Source organism: Corticium candelabrum, chromosome 17 (genome assembly GCF_963422355.1).
Source record: "Corticium candelabrum chromosome 17, ooCorCand1.1, whole genome shotgun sequence".
Classification (NCBI taxonomy): Eukaryota; Metazoa; Porifera; class Homoscleromorpha; order Homosclerophorida; family Plakinidae; genus Corticium; species Corticium candelabrum.
The window spans coordinates 1,541,665-1,554,860 of NC_085101.1; the positions used below are offsets into that span (position 1 = coordinate 1,541,665).

General features: G+C 39.2%; 3 protein-coding genes across 4 annotated transcripts; 2 read left to right on the forward strand and 1 right to left on the reverse strand.

The window, feature by feature from the left end:
* The first annotated feature begins 1,327 nt into the window (after positions 1 to 1,327).
* Positions 1,328 to 2,563, forward strand: LOC134193116 (tumor necrosis factor receptor superfamily member 16-like). Its single transcript, XM_062661904.1, has 3 exons — positions 1,328 to 1,410; positions 1,520 to 1,718; positions 1,791 to 2,563. The coding sequence occupies exons 2-3, from the start codon at positions 1,700 to 1,702 to the stop codon at positions 2,423 to 2,425; spliced, it is 654 nt and encodes a 217-aa protein (XP_062517888.1). The 5' UTR covers positions 1,328 to 1,410; positions 1,520 to 1,699; the 3' UTR covers positions 2,426 to 2,563.
* Positions 2,564 to 2,918: 355 nt separating this feature from the next.
* LOC134193272 (serine-enriched protein-like) lies at positions 2,919 to 8,340 on the reverse strand. The gene is made up of 3 exons (XM_062662094.1): positions 8,234 to 8,340; positions 7,915 to 8,179; positions 2,919 to 3,972 (listed from the first exon to the last, which is right to left on the reverse strand). The coding sequence occupies exons 1-3, from the start codon at positions 8,265 to 8,267 to the stop codon at positions 3,156 to 3,158; spliced, it is 1,116 nt and encodes a 371-aa protein (XP_062518078.1). The 5' UTR covers positions 8,268 to 8,340; the 3' UTR covers positions 2,919 to 3,155.
* A 199-nt stretch (positions 8,341 to 8,539) lies between these two features.
* LOC134193230 (endoribonuclease YbeY-like) lies at positions 8,540 to 10,962 on the forward strand. Of its 2 annotated transcripts, none has more exons than XR_009972036.1 (5): positions 8,540 to 8,749; positions 10,157 to 10,293; positions 10,469 to 10,537; positions 10,602 to 10,701; positions 10,759 to 10,962. XR_009972036.1 is itself a non-coding variant. In XM_062662047.1 (5 exons), the coding sequence occupies exons 1-4, from the start codon at positions 8,540 to 8,542 to the stop codon at positions 10,689 to 10,691; spliced, it is 501 nt and encodes a 166-aa protein (XP_062518031.1). In that variant the 3' UTR covers positions 10,692 to 10,701; positions 10,759 to 10,962. The 2 variants fall into 2 exon arrangements, 1 of the variants encoding a protein (XP_062518031.1); XM_062662047.1 differs by having other exon boundaries at positions 10,157 to 10,288.
* Positions 10,963 to 13,196: the final 2,234 nt, after the last annotated feature.

Below are 13,196 nucleotides of genomic sequence, written 5' to 3' on the forward strand. Positions count from 1 at the left end.
GATAATTGAACGCCAAATACTATAGAAGAGCAACTGAAAGTCTGTTTTCTTAGTTCTCGCGTTTGTTTGACAGAAACTATTGCCACGTAACGCAACCATTGTTACACGAATTATCACTCAATAGGTAAAGATAGAACACCATCGCTCGCCAAACACAATGCTAACCGAGCATTTACTAGTTAATTTAGTGGTTGTATACACAGGCCTCGGTAATTGTAATGTTTTATACGTGCGTACAGTAGACCTTTGACGCCCTGCCTTGCGTACCCAGATCCTATTGGGCAGGTTGCGGTTATTGTACGCTTATCTAACTAATTTAGATCCCGACTGTCACGTAATTTAGAAATACATGTAGTCGTTGCAACAGTGTCCTTTACCACAAACATGGCATGTGTGTAAATACGTCAATGCGCTAGTGGTCTGGGTATCCGAGGCATTGTCTTGACCTCCAATACTGCGTTTTGGCATTTTTGAGAATCCCAACAATTCACTAAGCCAAACGGGGCTTGGCACGGGACTGAACAGATTAGCGACGTTGTACTGTATTAAGACACGTGACAGTTATGTGATTATAAAACACGCTTATCTAGCCCCGTTCGTAACCTCGCAGTGTAAACGCGTTGGACGCTACGTGTGGAGTAACGCGCGCTATTAAATGTAGTTTTCACGTGACTGGAAACGAAGTTGACTTAGGTGTCAAACTGGTTGTCACGTGATGGCATTCTCAATTTGCGATTGGTTGTTCAGACATTACGTATGCAATTAAATTAGCTTACTGATTATTGCTAGGTGCCTGTAAAGTCAGCTAGTTAATTAGCAATAGAATGGCGGACGTACTACACACAGGACTGGTGCCGCTTTGCCAGTGTAATTTACATGTCTCCAAAGATTCTGTGACTAGATGTCCTCTCAGGACCTCTACAATCTAAAGAGTGGCGCATGCGCATGCGGAGACTACATGTCTACAATCGCCAAGTGTTTGTCGATTCTTCCGCATCATCCTTGCAGTTCAACGGAGTTGTTATGTTCTGTTGATCTGCAGCCGGCTGTCGTTTGATCTGGAGACTACTCAGCTGGAAACATTTTCACCAGGTTGCTCACTAGGTAGGTAAGAGGTGATGATGACAAGCTTACTTTATTAAAGTGATTGAAAAAAAGATTATTGATTATTGATTAATTGGATAATGAGTCACGTGAGGATGTGTATGCATAATGTGTCTCTAGGTTTCGCCTTACGGTGGCAACTCGTTTCCGGTCACGTGAAGCCTACGTTATTCGCGCGCGTTACCATACGTTATGCGAAGATTGTCTAGCGTCGAGGCTGTAGGCGCGTCCTGGCTCGGTCAACAATTTCACACCCTGCTGGAATACTCGAAGCCGGTCCTCATTTGTCTTGTCAGTGTAAACGAGGTATTAGAATTAAAAATATAGACGTGTATCAACAAAACTACCTAGATGAAAACAATTAATTAACTGGGAACTCATTACCACGGGGAAGTCTGGGACTTACTATTTTTAGTACAAAGTGAAAGGTGAAGTTAGGGGTCGACGTCATCAAAACTGTGGATATTCTGGCCCCGGAGAACGTCACGCTAGAAGCGCGTCTAGCGTTGCAGCAAGCGTTCAGTGTCTCGTTATTCCACTGTGGAAACTGCCTACCATTTAAATTACACGCTAGCTGTTCGGTCTGCAACAAGACATGGCTGCAGCTGACCAAGGTAGCTAGACTAGACTAAACGTAGACCTATTACGCAATGTAGTTGAGGTTGTTTGTTTTTCACCTTTTCCAGATTCTGCTGCAATGAAGGACCGTATCCTAGACGCGCTTGTAAAAGCTCCTACCCCATTACGGGCACTCGATGTAGCCAGATTGCTTGGTACAACGACTAAGAAACAAGTAAACAAATATCTCTACGAGTTGGAAAACATCGGTAAAGTAAGAAAGTCGTCGGAAACACCACCCAGGTGGACACATATTACAAGAACTGATACCGACGACTCTGTATCAGACATGAGCTCTTCCTCCACCGCTCAGAAATCAGCAAAATATGTGTTGATCGAACACTCCACCCGGATATCAGAGTTGCCCTACGGTTTCTTTGAAGCTGCGAGTCTTCTCAGCATTGGTACCACTCCAGGTACAAGTTGGGAGAAGTTTGCAGGGGAACTGGGATTTTCTCTAGAAGACATAGCTTTGTTCAGGGGACAAACCAATCCAGTCAAAGAGGTAATAACTAACTGGCAAACGCAGAAAAGTGCAACGTTTGAAAACTTCGTTGCCATCATGAAAAAAATGAACAGACAAGACGTTCTTTGCAAACTGACTGAAACTTTGGGTGATCAGATGTCTTCGGATGTGAAGGAGCTGCTCAAAGATACGAAATCAGAAGACCGTGCCTCTGAAGAAGAAAAGCCAGAAAACTAAAAGCATTGAATTCTTTTCATTTACTGAGGAACAGGTGTATCTACCTATGTTGATTGGTTGGCATTGTTATTATTGTTACCCAATAAAATGCAAATGAAAATGTTATGTTTTGTCAATGTTAATTAAAGTAAATGATTACAACATAGGCATACCATGCGGCCAAAGGGGCCATGGCCCCAATCATTTCTTCCCTCACTTGAATTACTCCCAATGCTATAATGACTGTCTTGGTTTTGACCAAAACCTTAAGAACTTCGTACGTCTATGTAATTATCCAATCCTTGATATACCCTGGTATTGCATGATCCTTAATAAGGTACATTAGCGTACTAGAGTGCCACATTATGCCAAATACTGCTGGACAATCTGTCCTTCACATACGATCTGACACTGAGATGAAAACAAATCGGTGTGGGCGGAAGCGGCTCTGAGAAATAGCTGTTTCTGCCAACAATATGGCCGGTCTCTAGCTACTGAAAATAGGAGGAAACAGTTGAAAGGTGATTTTCTGTAATACTCTTAATACTCTGTGTGCTAAATCAATGTCAATTAATTAATGTCTTCAGTTAATGAATAAATAAGCATGTGCAGTCAACAGTAGATATGTACAATTTCTCCAAACATCATAAACTCCTGTGTTAGATCTCCACAGGTAAATCATCCGAATTCCATTATATATACTCTCTAGAGAGATCGTGTAATGAAAAACCTGCATTATACATATCCTTGACTAAACACAGTCTTCTCGTGACAACTGGTCGATAACAGAAAGGTGAGCATCAGTCTGTGGTGTTGAAGAAGAAGTTCTAAGTTTGCGTGGATTCAACTGAGCAACGTCCACCGAGTTAGGATCAGCATGATAAGCAAGAGCCAACATGATCACTTCATTCGGGACAACATTCAGTGGCCGAATATCTTTCATAAGTTTCATAGCAGGAATTTTGTAGAAAGCAATGCCAGTCACCAAAGGAGCCATTGCTTCCTGTAGACTCGTTTTGGGATTTTTCTTGCAATGCGAAACAGCCCACATGTGAGCAGCATTAAACTTTGTCAACTCACTAGCTTTCAGATCCTCTCGCTCCAATATAAGTGTAACAACATGTTGAGGAAGGGTAGCAAATGCTGCCAAAGAGAGTACTTCATCTCCTTGTTTGTCGATGTATTCTAGGATTTTGCGAACAAGCAGTTTGGTTGGCTTATACTGAATGTATTTCTCTGCTGTGTTTAACAATGAACACACCGTGTCGGTACTTATACAGTTATCAACAAATCCTATGCACGCTCGCTTGAGTTCCTCGATACCATAGTGATCAGCAGCATTCATTAGACCGGGTAACATTTGTGCTTGCAATGTGCAGCAACCCGTGTGTATGTACTCCATCAGCTGCTTGAAGACGAGAGGCTCAAATTCTGTTATTGTAATGCATCTACCATTACTTGACAATTCAGAAGGAGATTCTGCAATGGTTGGACTCTTCATCCTCGCTTTGGTAGAGCCACTTCTTGTCAGAGGATCTCGCTCCTTAAACAACATCTGGCGAAACACTCTGAAAACAGACGGTACAATCAAGAAAAGTGACACTGCTACACATTCTGCTCTACCACACATGTTGCCTAACTAGAACTATAATAACAATAAGGTAATAAAAACATGTGACTTTTAATAACCAAATAGTATACAAACAACATTATTTTAGCTAACATTGCATATCAGAATTTCACACATACGCAAACACACACGCACATGTGCATGTACTCATGCAGGATATCACCAAAAAATCCAACTTTTTGAAAATTGACATAATCATTGGCAAGATCATATGGAAAACACACTAAGACAGCAACGGTAAAGCGAGTTGCTAGTTACCAGCTAGACAAGAGGATGTCCAGAAGACCATTCACCAATACAGAATGATGACCATAAATGTACCTGCGGACTGAATCAAAAAGGAAGCCTTCGAGAGCAGCCTAGACAATACCCTACATAGCTACTGCTCATACTAGTGACTAACAGTAATGTGAGTTGCATCAAAGCTATGTCAAACGCAATACTTTCTACATTATTTTCTTAGAGATGACTAACAAACAGTCAGTATTCTAACTAGAAAATTTTTGCCAGCCAGCGATAGTAGTATCACATGTTTGATGACATCATATTTAATAACATCATAAAATTGTGATGGTAAACACGCATGTAAGAGAGATTGGGTTGGTCAGGGGTAAACAACCAAAGCAAGCTAAAAATTTCAAGTGTTTTGTGTAATACCTAGTGACTATGCATGTCAATAGTTAGGTCTGTGTAGCACTACTATTTGAGCAACTTGCAAGTTAGTGCCTTCATATATTTGTCTGCTTCTTAATTGCTACACAGTCAGCCACCTGAATCTACAACAGGTGATACAGAGCTACTACCTCCTTCGAGTAAGTTTCCATATATATATATATATATATATATATATATATATATATATATATATATATATATATATATATATATATATATATATATATATATATATATATAATCATATTGTATATATTTACAGGTCCCAATCAGGACCAACTCTACTTTCCAGTGCTAATCTGGCTATCAACATTCTTGCATTAAAAAGCCACAATTCGACAGAAAGTTGCTGGTGCAAATTACATACAGACTGACTAATCGAAGAATTGTTATGGAATGATGCTCTACGTGCAATCACTTTTAAAACCTCTAGGCTACTTGGTGACCAAAAGTCCTAAAGTTTCAACCACAAGGGGGTGAAATACACCACCAGACTGTGAGACTATCCCATCATGCTTCTGATCTTTTTCAATCTCCTTGGCTTCAGCTGCTGCTCCTGGATGACTGGTTGCTTTGACAAGGTACGAAGGCTGTAATGAATACTAAATGGTAAGATCAAAGTAAGTCGGCAGACCTTGTTCAAAGTCAAGATGAAAACATCCCCTGGTCTTGTTTCGCAAGTGCTGTTGCATTTCATCTCACGATGACAACGAGGATCATCTACTAGCACTGCATTAAAAATTACTTCACACAGGGCATTGTGGCGTTTTATGTTCTCAACTTCTGTTCCTGGTTACATCCAAGTAGGTGGTCACCACACTTATCGATGATTGCACCACATGTACATCGCTTGGTGGCAAGGGCTCATGGAAACACTGGAATTCCCAGCCAGATCCGTAAAGGTGCGATGAACTCCTTGCTAGGCATGGTGAAGCCTAAGTTGGGGTTGGGGATTCCCACAACCATGCACTGGTGTGTTGACTTGAAACGGTGTTGAGTCGAGCGCGATCATGAATGCTGGTGGACTCCTTGAGAGAAGAGTATAAATTGGAATCCAGCATGAATATATATATATATATATATATATATATATATATATATATATATATATATATATATATATAATGTGTCTGTATAATGCAACATACCCGCTGATCAGTGACTCCTTGGTACTACTACACAGGCTTACTAATTTCACATATGATCAAGCTTGTTGAAAACTGCATTATTTAGCTGCTTGCAGGGCCTTCATAATTACCTAGGTACCTAAGGGTTAGAGACTACAGCTGCATCAACTTGCAGTTTTGTTTGTTAAGTTATCTATAAACCATCGTGTAAACCCTGTCTAAACAGAATACTATATATATATATATATATATATATATATATATATATATATCAAACCATGTCAGTGTATACTGGGTGGAGTGATAGTCTAATTTCAATTATTGTGACCATCGAAAAACCATTGTGAAAACTATAATATAGTATATTATAGGTACATACCTAAGATATGCAAACCAGACCAATTATTAGCTTAATTGACAGTTGCAAATATATGTGTGTGTGTGTGTGTGTGTGTGTGTGTGTGTGTGTGTGTGTGTGTGTGTGTGTGTGTGTGTGTGTGTGTGTGTGTGTATAATCACACATGAAGCCTCAATATACTTGGTTCTGAATTCAACCGATGAGATCAATGTCCAAAGTGTAAAACCGATCATTTCCAGCAGCGACCATGTTCAGTTGGCAGTTTGCTGGCAAAACCGGCTCTAGTTAGAACACGCGATAATAGCTAGCAATTTATCATGGCTGGTGAAGAACACATATAATTGCTGAAATATGAGGTACTGTAGCAACATGCTTCTTTTCCCATGTCATGTAACACCACACCCTATAATAAAATTGCTACCTACATTACTCACATTTTCAAATACAGGCACATGCAAGACCTTAATTAACCCCTCTCCTATTTTAGTCCCAAAACAAATTCAGTAATAACCACAGCTCATTACTCTTCATGTAATTAGCATAAAACAGTTAACTAAGCACTTAACTGATGTGTAAATAAGGTGGTGTTGCATTTCCCCAAGGTAAATCCATAAACTTCACACACTGCCTACAGAATTGCATAGCTCAGGTACTTCCACAAGTTTGCAGCTGTATATCTCATTGCTACAGGAACAATTATAAGACTTGCTAAAGCTTGGTGGAAGTGACAACTGTTAGCAGATAGATCATACATATATTGTTACAAAGTGCCAAATCTGGCCATGGGACAGAATTACAAGTCTCCTGTGAATGACAGATGCTATGGCACCTACACTACTATATACTAGAAACTGTGAAACCCAATTCACAACAGTAAATTTATACTGTTCTTGTTCTATCACAGCAGCAATTTAGGAAATATATCCAACCCACCTATCAAAAGAAGCTGTTAAATCATCTATTCACACCTTGTCTATTAATTAAATTACAACTGACTACACCTAGCCCCAGGAAAATTCATAAAATAGACAAACTGACAAAATAGATATCAAACATTCCAGTTAGTTATAGAATTTTCAACAGACAGGACAATATGCAGAATACCACACAAGATGCATAATAGTAAAATAATTAGTTCACCTCAATTCTAGCACTAACTCTACTAATATTTAAATTATTTTGGTCAAAAGACATTTTGAATTTTCCGATGATGTATTAATTTATTAAAGGTGTGTTCAGTTGGTAAATTTAGTCCCAGCCAAATTGGTTGTTAGGTGTGATCCTACTAATTGTTTAGTACAGTAGTTAATGTATGCTGTTGTCACATCAGAAACAACAGGTGAGCATGGTCTGTCATTTTAAGTGCTTTCCTAAAGTGTCAGCTGCCTCAGATAAATAGAAACATCCACAAAACTCTCTTTTTGGATACCACCACCTCCAACCACACTTCCATGAGTTCTATTACAAACATTTGCACAAAACAGCCTAGTTAGAAAATATTGCACAAAGTGTGCTTCCTATGTGATCAGAACCACTTACAGGCCACACCCACAAGAGTACATGTAGCAACTACACTCTAAATTAACCACTTCCGGTGCATATGACAGAACACAAGTCTATCATAATGATGTGCAGAAGTCACATCAGTAGGAGGTAAGATATGACCAACAATCGCACGGTTGCCGCGCTGTATCAGACTAGGAAGGAAACTAACGCAGACCTGCTTCTTGCCGCAAGAATAGCCTTTACACCGCAAACCGGCTGTTTGTCATCGCCGACCACAAAAGTGATGTCGCAGACTTCTGACATTGTGGCTAGAAAGGCGAGGTCGTCAGACAACGCGTTCTTGTTCTCGAAACGAAACTTCACCGTTCCGTCGTCATCACGCCCAGGAGAAATCCGCCTGAACGTCGAGACGGCCGGATTGAATGAGACGCCGCGACCGCTAGCACAGCTGGATGATGAAGTGGGCCGACTACCTAGACCTACAAAAGAAAGTCTTGTTTTTGCCTCCTGAGACAAATAGAAATCACACTTACTGTCCACTGAAGCCTCCGTGACCCTACCGGCCATTTACCGTTCACGAGTTCACACCAAATAAACCAGAGCTTCTGATGCGACGTACATGTACCCCGAATGTAAACATAGCCTCGCGCTTCCGGTTGATGTTGCGCGTACTGCGTCGGTATCGAGTCTCACATACTTACCTACTACTTTCTTTAGACGCAAATTTTGATATTTTATACGTAGAATATATCTAATTATTTGCCATAAAGCATTTACTGTACAGCGTATATGCAACTTGCGCAAACAATGGTCAGATGTTCGAGGAATTTGTTTCCCGGATGTTGGTAACCGTGCACAATCTGCAGCGTTCTGTTGCTGTGAATGTTCACAAACTACATCATATAGCCGAATTCTTTGCTTCGTGTTTGGGTCTCCAGCATCTTGATGTTGGCGTGGCGTTAGAAGAAACTGAAGTTGTGCGTCGTTTGAACAGGAGATATCGAGGCCGTGACACTGCCACAGATGTTCTCTCGTTCTCACACAAAGAGGTTTTATTCAAACATGTGATAAATTATTAAATATTTGAATTAATATTGGCAGAGGCTGTCTCGCGTGCCAGACCTTCCGCGTACAGTGTACGCGCGCGGGGTCCTCGCACACTCAGATCAGATCTAATAGTACACTGTACGTGTACAGTACCTGTCCCCCGCCGAAGGTCTGGCACGCGAGGCTAGCAAAGAGTTGACTTGGCTATTTTATGTCAATGTCTTGGCTATTTTAGCTAATTTAGAGCTTGCCGGGGCATAGAGTGCACATGACCTCTAGAAATAGGGAGATCGACTTCAAGCTGCTATGGGACACGCCCACTTATTGACTTTTAGTTGACTCATATGTTAATTAATTAAATCAGTGGCAAATCCAGACTGGAGAAAAGGTTGGTGCAAACTTGGACAATTTAATGAGGTTTCACTAAAAGTTTGTGAATACCATAGTATACAAACATGTCTCATTACCAGATGAATTTCATATCTACAACGTAGCATCACGGTATCAGTGTTTGAAAAAGTCGTCGTCAAGTTGTCATTTGATGCCTAACTGAGTTCATGTGACGACCAATTATTCCAGCAAGGTTGCCATCCTGACGACTAACGTCACTCACGTTATGGTGGACCCAATAACAGTGGAATTACTCAGGTCAGACTAAGGGTGACACCTCTAATCCAGGGATTTAGTTTACTTGACAGAACAATAAGTATCGTTATTTGATATTTATGAAATGTGTAAAAGTCATGAACTAACTAGGTTAAAGTGCATTTCCAAGCATTACGTATTTAAAGCCCAGAAATTTTAAGACCACGCCTAGAAATGATGAGGCTATAGCCCCGTCTAGCCCATGCCACGCTCCGCCCCGCCCCTGGAGCTTGTCACTGGACATAAACAAGTTCTAGTATGGTGTAATTCTCCATGTGTACTCTAAATGTGTCCCCATGCATTTGCAGTTGTCTCCAGAGTTGCTTGGTTAGGCTTCCCAAATTTTAGTTGAAATTTAGCTGTTTAATTAATTTAAATTTTAATTATAAAAAATTTAATTCTAGCTGTTTTAATTAATGTAATTTTTATTAATTAAAGTTTTATTTAGTACTTTTTGTAGATTTTTTGATTAAAATTGTTCACCAGTTTAGAATTGGCATACTTGCTGATTTTTTGATAGATATGTAAGTTATTGTCTAGTCTGTTTTTGCCAAACCTTGTGAAATAAGAAAATGGACGACTGGTGTTGATAGGTCAGTACAGGGTGTAGTTTACTGAAGGCTGTCATTTCATCCAAAGCCTTTTTAATATTAATATTAATTAAAACTACTGTGTTTGTATCTGTTTTCACTAATACTTGCCTTTCAATTGATGTTGTTCATAGCGTCCAGGTATTTTGTTGTGATAATATTTTATTTCTACAGGTGATGTATCCTGGCAATGTACCTCAAAGTTCAGGGCCATGGGACACAAGTCTAGGCGATCTTGTGCTGGCATTGCCTTATATTCAGCAGCAGTGTAAAGAAGAGAATACTACTCTTGATGAACGAGTGCCAGTAAGGTTGACTTTCTAGAATGTTATACATATACCGTAATCAAGTCAAGAAATCGTTTGGAATGTTTAATTGAATGGTTGATGCCAGATGTTTGTGTGTGTGTGTGTGTGTGTGTGCACATGCACACGTGTGTGTATTTAAATTTGAGGACAGGCACAACATTATAGTTTTTGTCTCTAGATACTTCTTTGTCATGGTTTATGTCATCTGCTGGGTTACACACATACTACTAGACACAACTGGCAGCTGGTACAGAGTATACATATTATGTCCACGCTTGCATGGGAAGTAAGATTTTGTTTCTTCTATACAGATGGTGAAAAGGGAAAGTTCATTACTCCAATGCTACAACAATGCATTTGGAACTTGCCTTCGAACTTTAACAGTATGTGAAGAATACTAACAGTTAAGATGTATAAATTTTAATATCTATGACTACTGCCCAATATGTTGAGCATGATATTCCGTAGATGGCTTGGACACCGCTATAGCAGAGGGCAGTCATATGTGAATATCTGATTGCTGTTACTGTTCCGAGTTGGCTGTTGCAGATGAAGAAGCAATTCATTGCTTGAGCTTGTCAAAATTGGGTGCTGTGGCATTTGTATTATATGTCGTAGCTTGTGTAATTACCTGTACGTCATGTAATGAAAGAGCAGCAGCTAACAACAGAAGTTAATATTGCAGCACCATAGGAGTGAAATTAGAAGCGTTACATGGGCGTTGCCTAAGTAACACCCGCGTCAACTGCCTTAGAGGACAATCAGGCAACCATTACCTTGTCTGCTCCATTGATATTATCATGTACTATCTTGTTCTGACAAAGCAGCAGACAAAGTGGCTAGACGATGTACTTTCTAAGCTTGTGTATTACAGTTTACTAGTAATGGAATTTGAAAAAAATATATTACTTATCTAATTATCTGAACACCAAGACCGGAAATAGCAGTTTTTATGTGACACAGGCCAAAGTCAACTTCTTGAAAACCTGAGCGACCGTGGCTGCACAGCCTGTGTGGTGTCAGGAGAAGACACTCTAGAACTGTTGAGACTTTCCGGAAGCGACTCTCAATCGTCCTCTTTCTGACGTACCTACAGTTGTATTCAGAGGCAAAAGATTGCTGCTTGAGAAGGAAACTGTTCTACATCATAAGTGCAGCTTTGACATGTGTGCTAACAATTTTTTGGGAAATCCACGTTTCTATACACAGGGATACCATTTCCATAGTGATGGGTCAAATTGTAACCCCAGGCTAAAATATTGTAAGTAATCTCGGATAAAAAAAGAAATCATTGTTATTATAATAGATTATCAGTTTGATAAGGTTTTAATTAAAAACTTGACTTTTTGTCACTTAATGCAACAATTCATGTTTGCAGAAGAATTTTGATAAGACATGTGATAAATTGTACACAAGTTAGTTGATCAAGAGTTGGTGCAAAGACAGTTCACAAAATATTTATTCAGTGAAACCTTTGCTATAGTGTACCGTCAGGACTGTACAGAATTAAGACTATATAAGTAGAAAGCTAGCACCGCTGCTTTACCGTCTTCACTCTTGCTTCACACTTTGTAAAGACAAGAACGTGTTTTCAGCCTAATGAAGTGTTTTCGAGATCAAATATGTAAAGATCCTTCTATGTTTGTATCAGAGTAGTGGTGTAGATTATTTGGATGTTCTGTATTCTACATTCTTAAGTAAATTACCATATTTAATATCAATTTATCAAAAGTGATATTAATATCAACAGTTGTTGGAACACAATTTGAGCCATTTTGTCAAATTCATCTGGCAAACCTGATAACAGCATGAGAAAATGTTTGGTGTGTTTTAGGTTAGGAATTGCGGTTGCATAAAATTACAAAAATTACAAAATTTCTTTGAGAAACTTCTGATTGTGTGGTACCCGGTGTAGGACTTAAGAGTTTGGTATGCACGCCATATAGAAGCAACGGGATTTCCTAGAGATGTTAGGATGACACCTGCTTTAAGATCAATTCTATATCAAGGCATAATAAAGCTTTTTGTACATACCAAAAATAAACTTCAAAAATAAGCAAAACTCACCAAACTGCACATAATCCACAATACAAAAATTTATTGCTATTGATACATGTATAAATGGAAACTTTCGAAAATGCTTTACTATTTGCACTCAACACAATATTTTCCATTTCCACCTTTTGTTTCCATAGTGTTTTGTATTCTCTCTTTGTGTTTTTCATCAACAGAACTTTTAGGAAGACTGCCCATTTGAATTAACCCTAAGATCTTCTGAAGATGGTCAATCACTAGTTGTTCAAAGCTTTACTGAGAACCACAATCATGAAATATCACGAGTACGAATATTAATTCATCTTGTGCATGGACATGCACAAACACATAGTGTGTCAAAGTCTAAATTTCATGACCTAAACGGTAAATGAAAATCATATGACAAGCAGAATAATACAGGATATGCTAAAACACCAGCAAGTCAGACATTTAGCCTGCTCATAAATGGACAAGCCAGTCAAATTATTTTACTGTCAAAAGAAAACTTAAGAAAAAGAATACTAAAAGGTTCTGTCAAAAATTTTGGATGCTTAAATATCAGAACTAGTGTTTTTCTGACCACAAAGCAATGTGAAAATAAGACATATGGTCAGACTTTCTGTACTGCTCGCATAGATTCAGTTGATCATCAGATTCTAACTCATGATTAGTGCATCAGACCTAGCATCAAGAGTCAAGCGGTGTGTCAAGTCACACTGATCCTAAACATTTAGAAAAGCAAGAAAATTCCTATGATTGGAGAGACTAGATCTTTGTAACTGAGCAATATTTCCCGATTCACAGTGTCTGAATCTTTCTTGTGACTTCATCGTCTTGTTGTGAGCAACTGTCGAAGACTTATCGAGGCTAAC

What these genes read in the sequence shown, in the direction of transcription:
- LOC134193272 (XM_062662094.1), bottom strand. Translation starts at nt 8,267, where the DNA reads ATGGCCGGTAGGGTCACGGAGGCTTCAGTGGACA. An exon ending in CACGGAGGCTTCAGTGGACA is followed by an intron (nt 8,180 to 8,233) that starts GTAAGTGTGATT and finishes TTTCTTTTGTAG; the next exon opens with GTCTAGGTAGTCGGCCCACT. An exon ending in ATTCTTGCGGCAAGAAGCAG is followed by an intron (nt 3,973 to 7,914) that starts GTCTGCGTTAGT and finishes GTCTGTTTTCAG; the next exon opens with AGTGTTTCGCCAGATGTTGT.
- LOC134193230 (XM_062662047.1), top strand. Translation starts at nt 8,540, where the DNA reads ATGTTGGTAACCGTGCACAATCTGCAGCGTTCTGTTGCTGTGAATGTT. An exon ending in CTCTTGATGAACGAGTGCCA is followed by an intron (nt 10,289 to 10,468) that starts GTAAGGTTGACT and finishes TTTTGTCTCTAG; the next exon opens with ATACTTCTTTGTCATGGTTT. An exon ending in CTAGACACAACTGGCAGCTG is followed by an intron (nt 10,538 to 10,601) that starts GTACAGAGTATA and finishes TCTTCTATACAG; the next exon opens with ATGGTGAAAAGGGAAAGTTC.